Consider the following 21,744-nt stretch of genomic DNA (forward strand, 5'->3'; position numbering starts at 1 on the left):
CAAACATGAAAAAACAAACTCGAGACAGCTTCCTAACCATGGTCAGCGAAACCTTCCAACTCTGGCTCAAGTGCTCCAGAGCTAAGGAAATTAGGCTCATGCTTTGTGCATTGGGAATGTGCTGTTGTGTCTTTTCCTATAAATGATAGCAAAACAAGGGTATGGACATTGTTCAGCCTTCCTAAACTTGGTCTTTTAAAGTTTCTACCCACATGTCAAAACTATTATAATAACTGTACTCTAAACTAAATTAACAGCTTACCGTCTGGAGGAAGTTGACTTGCAAATTCTGCTGGTAAAGTCAAAAGAGCATAATCTTTAAGTGCAGCTAACCAGAGGCGGCTGAGAGTGGGCAGCTCTGGTTGCACAAGTGTTATTAAACTGTCCGGTGGCAGTTCATCTACTGTGCTATAATCGTCGTCATCGTCATCATTCTTCACTGCTTTCTTCGGTTTAGTTTCTGCTTCTTTTTTAATTTTCATAGCTACAACATACACCTTTAGATAAAGATCCATGCAAAGTATTACAAGCATATACAGACAACACAAATAAAGCTTCTCTGTGTGCCATTAAGTGTCATTAACGTAACCCATCCTTAAAATATATGGTCCCTTAAATTCTAGGCTCTTTGCACTAATAAAACCCACACCTCTTAATATGGTCACCCAAATTGTAGTTCAGAAAGATTAATTCTGCAGCACACTTTCAACCCCATTCTCAAACCCATAAGGTTTAACAAACCTTTTTTAAAAGAAGTATATATCCTCAAGGTGTTGAAAAGTCATGATCAAGAGAACTTTTGTATGTTTCAAAGTCCCTGGACTGAGTTCATCTAATGAGTCCTGACTGGAAGCCCTGTGCAAGGACTTCTGCTTGCACAATAAGGCTTTCGCCCCACTCCTCCCCACTGTATGCTTCCCATGGCTTGGGATGTTTATGTTGGAAGAACCCCTAGAACTGGCAAGCTGAAATGATTGTGCTTGTGGAACATTTGCCTTAGTGCAATATTGAATTCCTCCAACTGAATATATCCTGTTATAAACAATAAAAAGAGAACTTGGCTGATGATGTCAGCAACTCTAGGGAATACCACAAAATAACATGTTAATAAGTTGTCTTATGCAAATATAAAAACCAGTAGAAATACTTCATATAGTTAAAGTATTGTTTCAGCATTTTTTACCAGAAAAAACTGATTTCATAAACCGTTTTCCATTCATCCTGGCAAGTAGTTCACTGTTTTGTTGACACTGTTTTGCTTAGAGGTAAGGAAGGCTGAGATAAGGGATTTATCTAAGATCATACAACAAGTCTACACCTGAGCTAGAATGTTTCCAGTTCTGAATTCAACACTTCACATACTGGATCATGCTTGCTCACATATTATTTTATTTTTATATGCAATGAAATTATATGTAATAAATGGATCGCTTTATGTCTTCATATGTTAACTTTTATATATACATTTCAAATAGCAGCTAGAAACCTTTAAAAATAACCTCAATATACATTGTCTTGCATTCAAAGTCTGAAGAATATTATTGGAATGTTTACAAAGAGCAGCAACCCCACCTATAGTATATCTCCGTTAAGTTATTACATGTAGTTGTATGTCTTCCATACAATGTAATAAACAATATATCAGATCAACTGATTTTTTCATCTATTGCATTCCACTCCACAGAAAAGCAAGAATAAGCAACTGCTTTTATATTATTATTCTTAAACATTTACCTCAGCCCAAGCTTTGAGTACTGCCAGTTTTTCCATAGTAGTAGCGCTCTCCCTGTAAAGCTGGCTGGAAGACCCCTTGCCTGTTTGCACTTTGTCCAGTGAAGAGACAAGGAGGTTGTGAACACGGCGAAGATCATTAAGGTCGCTTACTACGCCACTTCCAATCCAGGTGCTACACACCTAAAAATCAATATAAACAGCCAGCTTGCCTTTTAAGAAAGCATTCCTCCACACAGAGAACCAGTTAGTCTTGGTCTAGGCTCAAAACTCCACCCAAATATGAAGACCAGAGCGTGAGTTAGAGCTAATTTCCATTTCTCAACCTAGCCCACCTCACCAAAATGTTCAAATGATAACATGGGAAATTCCAATACAATTGAGTTAGACAAATCTGCATTGATTAGAGAGGTTTTAAGAAAAAATTAAGAACTTTCAACACAGGAATATTTTCTGACAAATTGTTTTAAGCAACACTTTCATGGTTCTTTTTAATTACAAACATTAATGTGACTGCATTACATAATACCATCTGCAATTCACTACTGGCTAGGTACTATGAGGAACAAGAGACCAAGTTTACCACATGTAATGAAGGCAAAGGGGGGGGGGGGGTAAATGGCCAAAAACATAGGCACAAAGTGAACAATAAACTGGGGGGAAATGAACTTTTTTGGTAGTTTTTAAAATGCTTTTTGAAAGTGTGAAGAAACAAAATGGTGAACAGGAGAGAAACAGTGCAACCAAAAATGATGGGTGGACCAAGAAGGAACATGATACTGTAGATTAAAAAAAAACATGAAATAAGACAAACCAGAAAGATCAGACAAAATATAAAACAGAAGTGAAAAGAAGACAACCAGAAAGACAAGCCTGAAGACAAATAACAAGGGAGCATAAACACTTGTGATTGTATTCGATGAAAGCAAGACACAAACTAGTACATCATGGGAGCAGCCTACTTCCAAAGCATCTCTTCCTTCCTTGATCAGATGGTGCATCCTAAGCACAGTTTACCTGCTTGCTAAAGGGAAATCCAGTGGTGTTTAAGGATCTTCTGCCCTTTATATGACTGAACACAATAAAATAACTTTGAAGTCAGACCATGAATTTGCTATATAACTGGATTCCTCATTCTCCTAATAAATCAAGGAACTGTATGCCTCCCCCATACAATCCCGTCCCTGGTGGGCATCCCTGAGCAGATCTTACCAGAAAATGCACATAGGGCAAAGAAAGGGCAACAGTGCAGAGGGTTCATTACCCTTATCTGGCTAGAGATCAAAGGAAGATGACTTATACCACGTCAGATCACTGCACATCAAATCCCAGTATTATCTATTCTGATTGGCAGGTGGTTCTTCAGGTTCTCAGGCACAAGTCTTTCACATCACCTCCACAGACCCAGTGCAAGACATTGCACTATCTGAGACTGGCCCAGGCATCCTCTCCTCATCTCCCACTGCCCCCTTTCCTGCTTTTCTGTTCCTGCTCCACGCTCCATTCCTATCCTCCTCCACGTTTTCTGCTCTTGCACTCCTCGCCACTTCTTGTGCAATTAGCTGCAAGCTGGCTCTACTCTGAAGAACTGCAAAACCTAACTATTAACTGCAAAACCTTTAAAAAATGTCAGTCCTAAGAGTCAGCGGAGGCCTATCTTCATTCACAAGGAGATAAGATGCTTTCTTAATATGATGCGCCCTCCCAGTTTTGGCTAGTATTCATTTCTCTCTCCATCTGACAACCATGATTTTCTTTGTACCTGGCAAGCTTTTGCTGTAATATCAGAAGGGGTGTCCTGTGAAAAAGCTGGCCTTAAAGCAGCTCCAACCTGTGCGAGAAAGGAAAATTGATGAAACCATGCCCTACACCCACTCTTGTAACAGGAATTTAGACACTTTGCATTAATTAACCTTTGCAGCTAATTAACCTTCGTAACTGTCATAATTATACGACAGACACTATTAATCATTTTTTTCAGTGGAAAAAGACATCTAATTTTAGAAGCAAATGCGTCTCCAAAGAAGTCACAAGTTTCGTTTTGCAATTGCTATGGCAGATAATGCTGATTGTAGCAATATTATAAATCATGGAGAAAGGGAGTCAATTGCTCATCAACATTCAAGCTGACCTAGCCATGGCTACTGACTCAACTTTTATGACTTTCCAAATGTGAATTGGTAGGTTAAGAAGATTAAAAGGGGGAGTTGTAAATCTTCACATATAATGAGCCTAGACCTGTATGAGAGCTTCATGCATGCCTACAGAGCACCTGTGACAAACAGGATCTCTTCATGCCCATCAAAAGCAAGACGATTCTCAGCTGGGATACATCTCGTTTCACAACTGATTTTTTGCAATGGCATAAGCACATAGATAAGCTTACATTAGCCTGATACTGCTCTAGAATCACATGGCCTGGAAACTCTGGTTCAGGAACTGCTGCAAATTTCTTGATAATGTCTTCAAGTGCTTGGAGACCAGCCATTCGTAACTGGTTGCTGTGGTCAGTTGCAGCCATAAATGCCATGCGAATAAGATCAGAGAGGTGAAGAACTAGAAGGTCATCTGAAAATAGACACAAGAAAAAGCAGACTGTTTCAGAAGTCATCCGTGGTTCAAACTTACACACATCTTTCCCCCCAAAGAACTACATTCTAATATAGACATATGATATAGTCTAAGCAAAGCAAAACAGAAAAAATGAGCAAAAGTACCACCTTAAGAGCCAATATCTCTCATGAATTCTGAACTATTCTCCTTAAAATAGGATTTGAAATGATAACAATGTTGCATCTACGGAAAATCTAAACTGCAGTTAGCAAATTCACAGTGCCTATTGTTTACAACAGAGCATGTGATCACTTCTAAGGTTCACCCATTGGATATTTTAGATTAAAGGAGCAATTCATTCACACAAGAAACAAAAGCTTAATTCAGACCATAAACAAATCTATTGAAAGAATGCCAGGAGGAGAAAAGATGAAAAATATAACAATCTATAAAGTCATCACCTTTGTTGCATTTCACACACACACACAATTTACTCAATGTTAAACTTAATTCGCATAGGATTTTTGCAGATAATTCTATTACCATTTTATTTAATCTAAAAGAAATCATCAGTACAAGGAGTCAGTGGAATGACCTATTTCAATATGCAGGCTTTAAACGCAATAATCAAAATTTCCAACATTATTTTCATCTAAATTGTAAAATGTGCCTAACTTTGTAGTAAGTATCACATAATTTTTTAAGAATTCTTTTACATTCCATATTATCAATAGTAGCCTATCTGATGCTTCTGAAATGCCCACAAGCAGGATCTGAAGTTAACTGCTTTGCTTGCAACCCACTGCTATACCTCCTTGCTTTTGCCACCCAGGAAAAGGTATTCGGAGGCATACCACCTCTGAATCTGGACATATAAGTCAGCAATCATTATGAACACCTGTTGATAAGACTTCATGGTAAATACTAACATGCCAGAACAAAATATTTCAGATCCAATTCAATCATATATATCTCAGCTCACTAAACCAAAATCTGCATGAAGGTTGTGTCTGCATACTTTGTCCTTGTGTCACTCTGCCTCACTTCTTATCATGCTGTGACTGAACACTTCTAGGGTGATTTAGTTATAATTTCCCATTATTTCTGAACCAGGAACCTAAGCTTACTGGACTTAGACCAAACCACGATCTGAAACCAACTTCAAACTGTGGTTTCAGACACTAGTTTCATCCAAATCTGGTAAGTATAGTTTCCTGGTTCAGATATAACAGGGAATGGTTAATTCACCCTAGATATCTTCAATTACACATTGGAAGAAATGAAATAAGAGTCCAGAGATCAGAAGGGTATATGCACAAGACATATACATAATACACCAATATAATTATGTCCAAACATATTTAGGCCAATGGAGGGAGCCACATCATCATGATGTACCAACTGAAGCTCCCAGATATTTACAAGAGTAGCCACAGCCTATGCCCAGAACAGCAGCTTAGCTTTCAGGTTACAAACTGGTTTTCCCTTTTACTCCTTTGTTTTCCTACCACTATTTATTTAAATGATTTCCATTTATTTAAATAAGAATAATCTCAAAGTGGTTTACAACCTAGCTTAAAACATCACATAAAGCATAACAAAATGTCAAAATAAAACATTGCACATGAAGATCAAATACAAAATTCTCAAACATAAAAAATTACAGACTAAAATTGTATACAAAAATACAACCCCTACAAAACAGCAGCATTAGCAACCACACAAATGCCTGAAATAGAAGCTGCACCTACACTCCCCCACAGCAACATATCTCAAATACATTCTTAGCAACCGTCCACATACAAACATACCTTATGCATTCCCACCAACCATACAGATAATGCACAGCTAATCCCTAACTATTTATTACAAAGTGAACATCTGGTCTACAAGAATATACAACTGTGTTAAGCATAGTTTACAACCAGCTCATTCACCTACCTCCAGCTAGGGTAATGAAGTATTGTATAAGCAGCAATATAACCACTCCCAAATCACTCCATCTCTCACCCAGTTAGGACCAAACTGGTATTAAGTAACTTTGAAACACAAAAGTATTGCAACTCAGTCTCTTACTCTGGGCGGTGAATATATAATTCCTGTTGCCACCCTATGATACATTACTTACATTCTCCTACTGAGCACATTCAGCAGTACAAAATAAAACATGGTGATGCCTTCACAGCAACCTCAGAAAGGTCTGCACTTCCTTGGCCCTCCTATCTCAGTCTGTGGGCTGGAATGCAAGTCAATTAGCAGCAGCTGTTTCCACTCTCCTCCTCCTCTGGAAATATCAGCAGCATCCTGGCTGACAAGGCAACCAGGAGCAGAGTGAGCACAAAGACAGAATGGACTTTTCCTTGCCCCAGGACCCCTCAACAGCAACAACAGGCAAAAGGTAAAGCAAGTCAATGTCAAGATAAAAAGGCACAATAGTTTTTCACAGACTAATGGTCATTCCAACTGTCTCTTAATTGCCGAACTTAGAAAAGGATGACCACTGGACAAAAAAATGCCTCTGCTCATAAAAATGTCAGAATCAATGGACTGTTAACACTTAACCTCTCTGTGTGAGTGCAAACCTGTCTACATCTGCAGGAAAAAGCCACCTGAAACCTCAACATGGCCCACAAACACACACTGAATCCCTGATCAGAGATGAGGCTCCTTAAGAGACCTTGAATTTTCAACTGTCCGCCCTATAGGATTTTATTAGAGTAGAATCAGATAAGGGGCTATAGTTACCTATAATTAAGTAGTTATTCTAGAGAAGAAACACACACACACAGAGAGAGAAAGATACCAGTCTCTCTTACTTTTAGGATTTCTGAGTTTGGCAGAACGGGCAAGAGCTAGATCAAAGTGGGCTTTATTTGCATTTTCACATAGCATGATAATTCGACACAGGCAATCAGCAGCAAATACTCGAGTAGCCCAGCGAGGAGCTACAGAAGGCTTTGTTTTGTCTTCTTCACCCAGTGTAGTAAACATCATATCATCATCCATTTCATCTTTTTTCTCCGAATCTTCATCTTTTTCACCTCCCAAAGGAGCTGTAGTGGTCATATCTGCAAAATAAGAAAGGATCTATTATTCATTTAAAACATTTTTATCCCAGCTTTCAGTAGAGCAACTTGCAGGACATCTCCCAAGAAGAATAAAATGTAATTATATGTAATAATAAACACAAAGTAAAGCAGCATTAAAAGGAAACCAGCAATAAAACAACAGAATCAGTATTAAATTATCCACCTAGAAGCTTGAGATAATAAAACTGTCTTCATTTTCACTGAAAAGCTATTTAAAAAAAGCATAACAAAACCTTTCCGTATGACTTTACAGAAAAAATACCAAACCAGTTCAACAGTACTAAAACCCTATGAACAATAGTTAAATTTAGTTAGAGTAGACCCACTGAAAATCAGCTGACATATCAATTTAATTCAGTCCGATATCAGAATAGCAAACCTTTTATTCTTGCATTGGGGAAAACTGACACTAGGTAACAAATGCAAGAAATGACAGTGGCAAACTTGTTGAACTATAGTTCTTTTCGCAATCAAGCCCAGAAACATCTTGGTATTTTACAGCAAAAATGTATTTCTCTAAAGAGACATAGTAAGAAATGCATGCTTACACCTCAAAAATGATGAAGATGGCGCTTTGAAGTCAATCTAGCGAGACAATATCAGGGCCTTTTAAAACATATGTAAAGTCTCACCACAATTCTTTTGGCCTATGATACAAATATTGGCAGGGCACTATATTTACAAGAAAATATTTGGCAAGAATCTAGAATGATTCCACAGCACTGATTAATACAAGCTAACAAAATTCAGGAGATGTCAATAGCCCAATTCATACCCTGGCTCCAAACCAGGCTCCAATTTCTATTTGAAATGTTCTTGGCTCCAATTTCTATCTGAAATGTTCCTAGAAGAAACTGGGATCAACAGATCAGTGACTCAAGAGTTATTTCATTTGCATATTAGTAGCTCATAAATAATCTTCTGAAGACAGTTTTATCAACACACCAAGCACCTCCTAAGCTACCTATAAAACACTGTAGCAGTGACTTTCTAATATGCCTCAGGCTCCACTGAAATTATGAGGCCCTCGTGTATTAGTGAAAACACAAATCAGCACCTAAATAAAACTTTAAAGGCTGACCTTTACAGCCTGGGGAAAAAAGCTTCCAATAATACATAATTCCAGATGGATGAGGCCTCAGTTAGATTACTGTGCATCTAGTCCTTACAGCATGTTCCAGTAGCCTTATCGGAGGTCACTAGAGCATGAATAGAAGGGTTCAATTTTGTTAGGTGGGGGTGTAGCAGTTGGTGCACCAGTCATAGCTGGAAAAAGGCACTCCTCACTACTTACGTGACCTATGCATCTAACAAGACTGGGTACCCAAAAGCAGGGGCAAACGAAGGCGTCGTGACACCCGGGGCAGGGCGTTGCTATGTAGGGCGCATGTGCAGCGTCACAACGTACAGTGCATGTGCGGTACATAGTGAAACCGCACATGTACTGTACATAGTGGTTTGCCGGGCCCGGCGGCGACACTCCAGCGCTGTATGGATGGCGCCGGGATCCTCTGCTCGCAACTGCAGCCTCGAATGGAGGATTCTCCACATGCGGCCGCAGCGGAGCGATGGCTGCTCGCGCCGCTGAGAGCCCCTGTGGGGTGCCTTCTTGTCACCCCCCCCCCAGACAAGACACCCGGGGCGCTCCGCCCCCCGTTGTGACGCCACTGCCCAAAAGAGTACTTAACATGAGTTTGATCAAACTGCGGGAGGCAGTGGAAGACAGAAGTGCCTGGCGTGCTCTGGTCCATGGGGTCATGAAGTGTCAGACACGACTAAACGACTAAACAACAACAACAACCCAAAAGATAAATATTAGACATTGGACAATTGTTGTTCCAAGATGTTTAACAAGGTTTTCTTCAGTAGAGGCTGGACCATGACTTCCTTTAATGCCATAGGCATACTTGATGGAAAAGTCTGCTAAATAAAAAGCTTCTAAAGGAATTACAAGAGTCAAAACATGGTCATTTTCAGATACTTACCACTGGATGCTGCAAGGACATCCTTACATAACATCAGCCAGTGCGAGAGCTTTTCTACTGCCAAAGATGAAAGCATATGTCCCAAGGTATCATGAATATCAGAGCACAGCTTCCGATCAGTCTCCCGATCTAGCATTCCAAAAAGGACTCCCTCAAGTCCAGTCTCTGTGATATTGATTCCCTGATGTCGGCCATGAATATCCCTCCGGGAGCCTAGTCCTGGAGCAAAAGAATTCATATCTGCAAAACAGATGGTAAAGGCATTTTACATTAACAGGAATTCTTTTCATCAAAATAGCAACTTGAGATTTTTCTTAAAAGTCTATGGCTCCATATGATCCAAATAACTAACACAATGACATCTGCAGCATTAAAATGCAGTACTTAATATGATAAAACACCAACGATGCAGAAACTAAGGTGCTAGTCTAGGGAAGTACCAGTAAGTAACCTATGTATCATTGCGTCATGTAATTCTGTTTAAACACACCTGCCCATCCAAAGTTGTTGCATATTTCATCATTTATATAAAATAAAGTACTCCATATTTGGGCAACTTATTCAAATCCTTTTAAAAGGTTTACATAAATTAACATATGCATGAATTAGTCTAACTCAAAAAAGCATTGATGGCCGACAGTAGAAAAAAGGTCACCCAATCAAAAACTGTATCACTACATACTTAGGACATAAGACAGAGGTAGCTAACTTGTGACCCTTCAGATGAAGTTGTGCTCCAGCTCTCATCAATCCCAGCAAGCATGTCTAATGATGGGAGCTGCAGTAAATCATTATCTGGAAGGCCAAAGGTTAGCCACCAGAATGTAAGGGGGGCGGGGAAGGGAAGCTTTCTGCAAACCTAGAACAAAGGCACCTCTAGCCTTGTCCTGTCAAGTCTAATTTACAATAGGCCTTGAGCTCAGTTCTTGAAGCTTTTAGGCAGACATCTTTCCCAGCTCTGCTACACAGAATCAAGTCAATTCAAAATGCTGGCAAATCCAATCTGGCCAAGGTATGTGGAAAGTGTGCACTTTCATAGTCTACCATTGGAGAAAAACTGTCAAAAGTGAATACTTTAGAATGAAACAAATGTATATCATTTTTACGAAGTCAGACAACATGCAGGTGAAAATATAGTATGGGAAATGAACTTTAAAAGTTTACAGCATTAGCTGTTTTCATTTGGTAAACATGCAAAGCAAAACATACTCATCCCATTATTTTCTTTGTCTCCAGCATTTTTGGCTAAACTCATGGCATATTCACATACTTCTGCGGCTTCTCTCTGAGCAAGCTGCCTCAGACATGCTACCGCAGCCCGACGAAGTAGAAGGTGGGAGCTGCATAGGTGAACCTGCAACCAGAGTCATAAATCAGCAATCAAACTAGTTGGGTGACTTGAAAGAACCCATAGGTACTGTTGCTTAATTAAAATTAGCTACTCAGTAAACCAATATTTTTATTAATTGAAAAAGTACATGAATCAATTAAAATAGCAGTTTAGCATATTGTGGGTTTCCTACAGCATCTGGTTCACCATTGTGAACACCAGATGTTGGATTAGATGGGCCACTGGCTTGATCCAGCAGGCTCTTCTTACGTTCACATGAAACCAAATACACATTTCAATATGACTGCTGCGAAAAGGGGGCCTGGGGTATGTGTGTTGTTTGTGCATATTACTTGGGTCATTTGGTGGCGTGGTAGTGGCTGGGATGGGATGGCTTCTAGGTGTGTGACAAAGGTGATTGCCACAGCAAGCTATGGAGTATAATAGAAGCAACCTTTCTTCAAGAAACTCTGGCTTGCGGTTGCACAAGCCTGAAAGTCTTTATAAGGGCAGAAAATTGTCTATCTGCCTGGACACTAGAACGTGGACAACAGAGATGCTGATAAGGCCTTCAAGAAACAATGCATCTGATGGTTAAGTTCTACCTCCACTGTCAGAGGCACCACTTTACATAGCAAGCGCACTGGCTTGCCCCCGGAAATGAGGGGGCCGGAGCTGTGGGGCATGCTGACATCACTTGTGCATGCCAAGATCAATTGAGCATGCTCCGCAACGTGCTGACGTGTCATGCCTCCTTGAATTTTTGGGGGGCCCCTTGCTGCCTCCCAGATGGTGCCCCTGTTACATAGGGTCATTGAAAGCTGCCTTGTACTGAGTCAGACCAATAGACCATCTATCTCAGTGATTGGCTGTGATTCTCCAGCGTTTCAGGCAATGGTCTCTCCCAACCCCACCGAAGCCTGTACCCTGGATGTTCTGCCTGCAAAGCATGCGCTCTACCACTAAGCCACAGCCCATCCCCTAAAATGTCTCTTTATGATGCCATAGCTGTGCCCTTGCACCCAAAAAGTGATCCTTTCAGAGATGCACTCTTTATGACCAGAGATTCACCAGAGTTCAAGTGTAGGCACTTGTCTGTTTTGACTAGTGTGTGCATACCCACTCCCCCTCAATAATGCCTTCATGCATTCTTTTGAACACATGAATAGGGTTAGTATTTTACCATCATCTGATCTGAATGATGCTATCAGCTAAGAACAGTACTGCTCTATGAAGAAAACCAACAAAGAGCAGCTGAAGTTCACATGATGTGTTATCAACGGCTTCCACTATCGAGTGCAAACTGCTGTTTATAGCAAACTTAAATATGCTTTAGAGACACATTCAAACGTTTATGGTAAATATTTTCTTCCTAATGAAAGAATGTTTTAAACTGTAACCTGCCTTGGATGCCTGGCTGAAAGGCAGTATATGAATGCAATTAATAAATAAAAGAAAGAAGTACATCTATATATCTTTTCATAAGAATCATATAACTTTATTTAATTTGATTCCCTCCCTCTCTTCTACCTCCTCCACTCATCTCCCCTAATACTCATGGGAGAAATGGCAACGTGATCTGTAATTGCTAGGTTGAAAGCTTTATTGTTATTAGTTATTGCTATTTTGTGAGACTACAGCTGATTATAACTGAATGACCTGTCTGTTTCTGTATGTATGTTCTTGAAAATCTGCAATGAAACCTGTATTATTTTTTAAGAGCTTAACTATTTGGTTGGACTATGGCTATTTAAGAAGTCACGGTAGTCAGAGAAAGGGTTAAGGCGTGAAGAAGGCTGTGTGTTCTCCACTTCTGGAGAATACAATTGATCATTTTGACAAAATTTCTCACCCACCCATCCCCAAGTATCCAACTATATAAATGTTATAGTACTGAAACATAATGAGAGGCATAGCTTATACTCACACAAAGGCTGGGAACAAGACTGGAGAGGTTAACATGTCGTGGTGCAAACATGTGAAGTTGCTGGAGGCAGGAAATGGCAGCTGCCTGAACAAGAGAGTCTGAATGATCTTGTGTAATTGCACAACCCACCAGACATGAGGAACGGATGGTGGAAATGGTAGCTCCATTACCTATCAAATTTAAAGTTATCAAATCAACTTCAAAAATATCTACATAATATTCTATTTCAGTCATGGATGCATTTAATTTCCATGGATGCATTTAATTTTCTATCCTGTCACTTACCTCAAAATGTAATATACACCAAGGCTATAAGCTTTATTTATTTGATTATAGGGCATTGGTCTCACAAGGTAGATGATGATGATGATGATGATGATGATGATAATAATAATAAATAATAATAATAATATCAACAACCATATAAAAGACAAGAAAACACCAACATTCCCGAAACAGCAGCATGAAAACTGCATCCCAGCCTACATATATTTAGTCACTAATAAGAATGTTAAGAAAAGAGCAGCTGAGACTCCAATAAATAAAAATATAAGAAAAAAGAGAAAGTTGGAAAGGAACCAGAAATCGAAGCCAAGGGAGCCTTATAGCACACCTATCTGCACATTATTGTTGGTGGTCCATGTTAGACCAGAAGGTAAAAAAGGTAAAGGTAAAGGACCTCTGGATGGTTAAGTCCAGTCAAAGGTGACTATGGGGTTGTGGCACTCATCTTGTTTTTCAGGCTGAGGGAGCCAGCATTTGTCCGCAGACAGCTTTCCGGGTCATGTGGCCAACATGACTAAACCACTTCTGGACACTGCAAGGAGTGCCAGAGTGCATGATAACACCATTTACCTTCCCACTGCAGCGGTACCTATTTATCTACTTGCACTGGCATGCATTTAAACTGCTAGGTTGGCAGGAGCTGGGACAGAATAACAGGAGCTCACCCCATCATGCGGATTCAAACCACCAACCTTCTGATCAGAAAGACCAAGATGCTCAGTGGTTTAGACCACAGCGCCACCAGCTACATTAGGATTCACACCAGCAATCAGAATGTCGTCAGGCAGAAGATATAAAATGGAGAGAGACTGGAACAGGACTAAAGCCACAATCCTTGCCTGGGAGTAAGTCCCACTGAACTCAACAGGACCGACTTCTGAGTAAACATGACTAGGATTTTGCTTTAAGGCTGCAATCTTAGGTATCTTTGTTTGGAAGTTGGATTTATTTTTAAAAATGTGTAATATAACGTGCACACAACTTAACAGGAGGATTACGGCCTTCATTTTTATTGTTTTGTACACTAACCTTGCAGCTCCGGGCCAACAGTTGTTATTATGGCACCTAGACATCGACCCAAACATTGGTGTACTTCTGTATGTGATGGAGGCACTGTCAAAAGTAATGTGAGAACCAAAGACAGAGTAGGCTCTACGTATCCACGGTACATTGGTCCACTAGAGTCCACTATTAAAGCGAGCGAATGGAGAGACCATGTCTGGAACAATAATTAACAGGTTAATCATATACCTTTGGCACAGTTCACTAAGACTATGGTAGGGTATGGTTGTCACTTTAGCACAGCGGTTCCCAGTCTTCATCACATTATCTCTCTCTCTCTCTCTCTCTGGCTTGGAAAAGTAACTCTGAAGCCCCACTTTCTGACAATTATTAAGGAAACTGAAGCACAGACCCTGCTCATGTCCCACAGAACTAAAAAGGGAGGAAGCAGAGCCATCAGGGCCCACAACATGGTTTAAGTTTTCTGTGAAGTGGACCACCAGCACTAATGTTAATGAAACACTGTAGTAAAGGTAGTAAAGGTAAAGATAAAGGGGCCCCTGGCCATTAGGTCCAGTCGCGGACAACTCTGGGGTTGTGGCGCTCGTCTTGCTTTACTGGCCGAGGAAGCCGGCGTACAGCTTCCGGGTCATGTGGCCAGCATGACTAAGCCGCTTCTGGCGAACCAGAGCAGCGCACGGAAACGCTGTTTACCTTCCTGCTGGAGCAGTACCTATTTATCTACTTGCACTTTGACGTGCTTTCGAACTGCTGGTTGGCAGGAGCAGGGACCGTGCAAGCGAAGCTCACTCGTTGCGGGGATTCAAACCGGTGACCTTCTGATTGGCAAGCCCTAGGGCTCTGTGATTTAACCCACAGCACCACCTGCGTCCCTTCAACAAATAGTGGGCATACCCAAATTATGAAGGCATTTTTATTCCCTGAGACTTCAGGAGTTTGATAATGGGGCGTTTCATCCACAGCAACAGTATTTAAACTTATCTATTAACAAGCTGTTAGTATTTTTATTTTATTTTTGCAGGACTGTTTTGAACGTATGAAAGGGAGGGGCACACAATGATCATATATGTTACCTAGAGCTCATTATAGAAACAGTTGAACAGAAAGTAATAGAGAAATAAAGTATGGCTGGGTTGTGCGTAGTACCTGCTTAGAGTAGCGCTTATAGAGAAACATTTTCAGATTGTTTACCAAATAGGTAGCATGGCTATCTATAACTGAAAAGTGGTTGAAGCAACAAAACATGGGTGCTTATGCTCAGAAACCTTTGTTTAAAAAAAGTTTGCAGAATTTTCTGCCTGATTCTTTTGCCATTCATAATATTGTTAAAAACATCTGCATACAGAATGAAGCATTTAAAAGTGTATAATCCTTATTATACTGTGCTGAATATTATACATCTGCTTTACCTGGACTTCAGGGGACGTTCCATCTTGTGCCAGTGCTAACAGAATGCTGACACTGGTTTTCAAGTGCTGCCCAGAACCTATTCCTCCAACGTAGCGGTGGAGACAGCCAAGAGCCAAGGAATGGCCTGTTCTTGCCACGACGTCTCTAGCAGATTTCAGCCTATCAAGATTTTGGTAAAGTTTAATTTTTGTTAAATCTGTAGCTAATACCATTTTTGTTGATGTCAAATAAAGACAAACAATCCAATACAGTAAGTCCACAACTTACGTAAGGGTTACCTTCCAGAGATTGTGCCTAAAGCCAAAATCACATATAGTCAAAACCCACTGGGTTCAATGGTAGGTGGGATTGCCAAAGTCATTCTTCCTGGAACCCCACCCATTTTCCTCCCCCCCTTTTTTGCCACACCCATAAAGCTGAATGTGCACAAGTTAAATGTGTACTGTATTATTTTTCAAGATCATATAAAGAGAAAACATTTCAAATGACCAAGGTAGGCAAAAGCATCAGCGCCTTACACTTAAATGCTTACAGCCATGTTACTTCCTTCTTAAGGTATTAAGAACCAAAATTAGAAATTATATGCAGTTTTTAAGCTGTGCACATTTTCATATTTGCATGCATAGCAAAACAAACTATATTCTACAAAAACTATATTCGATATAAAACTATACTCCCCTGTCACACAGGGGAATGAGATGTAGCAAACAAAGTTCTCCTTTTGCTTCAAGCAAAATGTTCAACGTACTTGTCAAAGCTGTACTGAGCCATTCTGGCAATGAAAGTTGCTTCTCCCACCACCTGTGCCATTCTGCCAAGAGCTTCTCCTGCAGCACATCTCAGAATGGGGTTAGGGTTGTCAAGGGCCCCCATAACTAGTGTCAAGGCAGACTTGCGAACTTCTTCCGGCCCTAAAGTACTTTTATTCTCAGCTAAGCCCTTTAACAGAAGACAACATATAAAGTTTTACAGATACACACCATATAATACCCATATTCACAACTACTGTTTCTGCAAATGACTTTCCTACATTTCCAGTCAGGGAAAGGTTTAAGCTTTCACACGTTTTGGCAGATGTCACATAACCAGAAGCATAAAGGTGCTCTTCCACTCAAAGTGGGGCTTTTTTGACTTAGTAAAAAGGGCACAACACCTTCAAATTGTAGCATAGGTGATGCATCATATTTTGCATGCTATGACACAGCTTCTGACACATCATTGTGCAAAGTCTTCCACTATGGCTCACATAACAAGTTTATGGAACAGTGTTAATGGACTCCATTTGTAAGTTATCTCAGCACCTCTTATCCTTTGATATGAGGGCACTGATATTAGCGCAATAATAGTGATCAGAAATGAATTTGTATGCATACATTAACATTCTATGCCTCACAACTGCAGCCTTGTTATAATTACAGTAGGATAGGAACAGCATTATACCTCTTAAAGTAGGTTTACCTTTAATGCACTAAGAACAGCAGTAAAAATATTAAGCTGCACAGCTTGCTGACGAACACCTTTTGCCTGCTTGACACATTCTGCAAAATGATCCAGCATCTGTAGCCTGTAAATACATATAGTATGAGAAAGATATTCCTTGAAGTAATAGAAAAAGAGCTATAAAACCCACAGGCTTCAAAGGTGATGACTGTAAGGTGCCTCTGTGTGGCCAATGACTATGCCACAATGTGATATAATGTACTTCAAATTATGTTACTGTGCTTTCAAGCGAAATTTGCTCTTGGACTATTTGTTCATCTAACAGTGCCATCAAATGAATTCACCAGGCAAGCTGCTGGTAGTGTTGCTGCTGCTACAATACAGAAGCTCCAAAACTAGGCTTGGCAATAACTGTCCCCACTCCCATAATGTGACTTTCCTTCCTCTTTTAACATCACCTCAACCCTCTGGAGAAGATTTTGGAGGGTGTGGCATTGCAGGGGAGAGGAAAGAAGGGAGGAGGGAAAACATTACGTTGCGTGAACACAACAGTAAGTGTTGAATAAATGCTCTATAATGCAGATTATAAATAAAAAAGATAACACAAACTTTTTAAAAGGTGGGAAAATTTCTTAATAGCTAACTTTTAAATAGGATTTAAGCCTTGATGCTGTTTAATTAAATAGCACTATAATGACATATTCACAGATTTTGCTGGGGGGGCCTACACCTAGCTTCAGACGCCCTAATCTGCCCCCTTGGCCCTGGGATCTTACTAATTTTGGTAGCAGCAGCAAAAAGAACAAAAATTAAAGTAGACAGTGCTACATTGAGCAAAGTCCAGTGCCCTGATCTGAATACTGGTACACGTCAGCCTTTTTCAGTCATTTGATTGGTCATTTGATGAGCAGAGGAGGAGGCAATAATGACACTCCTCAGCTAATTTGCATGGTGTATGCATGTGTGTGTGGCTTGCAAGTTCAAGAGGGTTGTCACTGTGGCTCTAAGGCCAACAAAGGTTAGCCACCCTGGTTATAAACAGACCTGTGCTTGTAGGAAACATGGGGGAAAACCACTCCAAAGAGAGCAACTGAGGCATCTATGACTGACACTCCCAAAGGAAGAGGACCAGGAACAGCTTCACCAGCAGGGATGCGCAAATAAATGGAAGATGGATCATGTTCTAGAGCACCACTTCCAGAGGCACTGTTTGGCTGGAGCTGTAAAGCATCAGAACACTTGAAATATGATAAACATGTAACACTTATCGCTTCGTATTATACATTTTCCAAAGCTTTTTGTTTCTAAATTATTATTGTTCAAAGGAACCTATATACTTCTGCAGTGTCTCCATTATTTCAAGGACAAAAAAGGAGATTCAACTCTAAGGCATGGATCCTAGCTTTTAGCACTGTGATGTTTGTTTTCAAGGAACGGGTTCTTCCATGAATGTATTAATGGAAGGAGCTTCAGTTCATCAAACTAAATACATCCATGGAAGGTTTGAGCCAGTATGTATAATTCAAGTAAAATTGCTTTGCTTGTGCCCAGTCACGTGGTTACCAGTACTGCACAGAACACATGATAAGGGCAATTACAGATCAAGCAGTCTCACATAAGCGTTTCATTTGGAAAGTATGAGAAGGAAACACACACCATGACTATACTATTAGATGCCCTACTGTAATACTTTGAGCAGCAACAGCAGCAGGGTCCATTGCCTTTTTTCTTTTTCAAAAACATGTTTATTATGTGACTTTATTCTTTTCTAACTCTATGGCATCTTCGCCTGCTCTGCTGTAGCATGTTTAAGAGTTCAAGTTTAGGGTTGACTCTGTTCTGGCATCTCTCACAAACTCTACAAGACACAACATTTTTCATAACTCTAAGGAAAATCAAATTATAATTGAGTCTAACTTAAACCTCTATATTTAGAAATCAGTAGAAGTATTACAAATATGTGCTGGGCACTGTAAAAATAACAACAGTGGATTTGCTCAAGAGCCTTGAAAAAGACAGAAAACTAGATGTTTGGGGAATGATTTTAAAGGATTTGATACCTGATCTTCAATTGATTTATGGTCTGTTTCCTGCAGCCAGGAGCCAAGAAGAACACTGTCATCATAATGGCAAAGTGATCTAAGCAGAGATGTAGTAGTATTAGCAGAGTTGTCTGTCAAAGTAAATTCTGCCACCAGCTCCCGAAGAAGTGCATTAAATGACCCTGAAGGAGAATAATTGGAAGGGGACAACGTCAAAATATAATGCATTTTACATCCTGTGATTCAACAGGCATTATATGAAACAGAAATAGTTCCCAAAGAAGGATGGTGTAGTACAGGAAAATCAGTACTAATATTATTCTTGGGAAGCTATAACCCATGAGAAGCCCACATTCACCTGCCTGAAAAGTCAGGTAGTCTTGTACAGCTAGATGCACCGAATGTAGTGTCCACTGGCAAAGAGAACTCTACTGCTTTACTATAGTACTACCAGAGAGGCCCTCAAAGAGCACGGTGCCAAGAAACTAAAATCTATTGGGAAACCAGCCAAATACCAGAAAGAAAAGTAAAAGCTTTTCCAGGTAGTTTATTTCTCCAACTGAACCTCACTGAGACAGGGGTTGAAGAAATCAAAGGTACTATCCAGTGATTATCCTCCAAGCTGGAGTTCAGTCAACAGAAGAGTAGAGGAGTTGGATAGTTATAATGGAATGGTCTTGGGGGTGGAGTGCACATTTTTATTTCTATTTATCTATTTTTACGTTGTTGTTGTTTTGTGAGTGTGTATGGGTGGGTATAGAGTAGAGAGGCTTGGAGAACATTTGAAGTTTCAGATATTAACTAGACACCCTGCACTCCAAGGCCAGGGAGACTATTGCTGCTTGATAGCATTAACAACCCTACATTGTATTTGTGAGTTACCCAGGACCATTGCTTAGAGGCATAGCTGGTATATGTATTACTGAATATTACTGCATAGTTATTTCTAATCTTTCTACAGGTGTGCAGATGTGTATATGTGAGCACTGTGATTCTGCCAGATGTCCTCCAGAAAAATACATTATTTGTTCACAGAAATGCTACCTATCTTGCGACTATTTTCAATTTTGTGACTACTTTAAAGTTTTTTAAAAGCCTACATAAGAATATAAGGGATGCGGACCCAAGCATTAAGAGCAATAAGCAACAATTCAGTGCAATTACCTTCATATGTTTTTGGTGGTAACAAAGCCAAGATGTCATAAAGTCTTAATCGGACCATTGCTGCACTAGCCTTCAGATGAGCTCCGTGGGCTTTTATTACAGAGGGAATGCTATTGTGTTAAAAAGAAGTCCAGATTAATTGCTAGTAAAAATCATGGCATAGTAAACTGTTGATGCAATGGGTTGTATTCAACATAACACTAAGACTAAGGTTCCATCAGCAGAAGGATTTCCCCTTGCACAACAGAACTCCCCTGCGCCCCGCAAAATCTGTTCTGGAGGTTCCTCCAACCATCTAGAGCAGATCTGAGGACAGCATAGGGAGCACATGGGGGGGGAGAAGTGGAGGGAAGTCCCATTGTGCTAGTGGTAACCTTTCTGGTAGGATGCACTAGATTGAAGTCTAACTTTTAATACTGTTATAAGCAAGGTCTATCCCTGAGTTGCTATGTGATATGCACACAATTTCATTTTATGTAGAATAAATTATTTTTGAAAGTATTTTTAAAGAAGATTTGTGCCTTCCATAAAACAAGAAATAACATTTAGTTTAAAAATGGAAATGTTAAATATCAAAACAGTAAGACAGGACATAAAATTAACTTTAAGAAGTTAGTGTTGATTGTTTCTTCATTTTGAATTTAAAATAAGAACTTCTCTGACTTTTTCTGGTTATGCAGACTACAGAGGATTTTGAGGGGAAATTGCTTCACCATTGTGGAAACTATACTTACTGAGACATCATTGTCATAGCACATTCTATAGGAGTCATCAGTTTTCGAATAACATCCTCTGTTAGAAGTTCGGGACAGTGAGCAACAAAACTTCTCATAGCTAATAATGAAAAATGCATTGGTCACATTTTAAACTATGTAAGCAAACAAGGAAATGTTAACTATCAAAAAGAAACTGCAGTTCAGCTGCTGGCAAAATGCCAATGCTAATCAGCAGAGACATTCAAGAAGCCAGGTGAACCACAATGCCCCACCCATGCTATCCACTATTGCTACCTGTCTATATTGTTTCAGCCAAGCTTGCATTGCTATAGGAAGGACAGGTGGAATCAAATACTACCCCACTTGTCTCCCTCATCAGGCATCTTTTCCTTAGGAGCCACATGTACCACTACGAATGAACCTATTTTTTTTTACTCTCTCAGCCTTCTGAATAAGCCAAACTCTTACGTTACCTTTATACACTATTTACTTGCGACATTTATATCCCAGCATTCCTCCAAGGATCTCAGGGCATTTTACAAGGCCCTGTGACACTGGAAGTGGAACTTGTTCAAGGCCATTTAGTATTCAGATTTGAACATGAATCTTTTCACAATGTTACAGGTAAAACCGATTGAAATAATTCAGGAACTGTTAGCTGTATCTTTGAGATTCTTACCACAGAGAGCTCCTGCACGTCCTTCCAGTGTTACTTGCCATGTGAAGGAATCTCCACGAGCTTTCTCTGCTTCCAACTCCTTCAAAGATCGGGGAAATACATTTCGCCACAGCAGTAACATTTTGGGAAGATGGTAACGAACAGCAGACGGACCTAAGGGTAAGAAGGCAAATTACTGTAGATTTTAAACAATTCTCAACAAACAAACAAAAAATAACCAAGTGACACTAAAAATACTCCAATGCCATTATTGTGTGCTATTCTTTTCTTTTTTTTAAAGTCACATTTTGTATGCCACTTTGGCCATTTTTACTTGGAAAGGTAGCTAGTAATCAATGTAACCAATGCAAGTGATGTAAGATTATAGGAA

The 21,744-nt window shown here is 39.9% G+C and overlaps 1 protein-coding gene across 2 annotated transcripts in view; it reads right to left on the reverse strand.

The window, feature by feature from the left end:
• The window catches only part of HEATR5B (HEAT repeat containing 5B), a 46,964-nt gene that overhangs the window by 11,613 nt on the left and 13,607 nt on the right, over window positions 1-21,744 (reverse strand). For both annotated transcript variants that reach the window (XM_053382795.1, XM_053382796.1), the window contains 17 exons: window positions 21,375-21,527; window positions 20,714-20,813; window positions 19,980-20,089; window positions 18,834-18,997; window positions 17,818-17,993; window positions 16,792-16,897; window positions 16,082-16,272; window positions 15,333-15,492; window positions 13,930-14,119; window positions 12,616-12,785; window positions 10,568-10,712; window positions 9,359-9,598; window positions 7,101-7,352; window positions 4,118-4,299; window positions 3,494-3,562; window positions 1,735-1,914; window positions 263-497 (listed from right to left, as the gene is read on the reverse strand). In XM_053382795.1, coding sequence (XP_053238770.1) covers window positions 263-497; window positions 1,735-1,914; window positions 3,494-3,562; window positions 4,118-4,299; window positions 7,101-7,352; window positions 9,359-9,598; window positions 10,568-10,712; window positions 12,616-12,785; window positions 13,930-14,119; window positions 15,333-15,492; window positions 16,082-16,272; window positions 16,792-16,897; window positions 17,818-17,993; window positions 18,834-18,997; window positions 19,980-20,089; window positions 20,714-20,813; window positions 21,375-21,527 — 2,823 coding nt within the window. The remainder of the gene's footprint in view (window positions 1-262; window positions 498-1,734; window positions 1,915-3,493; window positions 3,563-4,117; window positions 4,300-7,100; window positions 7,353-9,358; window positions 9,599-10,567; window positions 10,713-12,615; window positions 12,786-13,929; window positions 14,120-15,332; window positions 15,493-16,081; window positions 16,273-16,791; window positions 16,898-17,817; window positions 17,994-18,833; window positions 18,998-19,979; window positions 20,090-20,713; window positions 20,814-21,374; window positions 21,528-21,744) is intronic.

The sequence above is a fragment of the Podarcis raffonei genome, chromosome 3 (genome assembly GCF_027172205.1).
Source record: "Podarcis raffonei isolate rPodRaf1 chromosome 3, rPodRaf1.pri, whole genome shotgun sequence".
Lineage (NCBI taxonomy): Eukaryota > Metazoa > Chordata > Lepidosauria > Squamata > Lacertidae > Podarcis > Podarcis raffonei.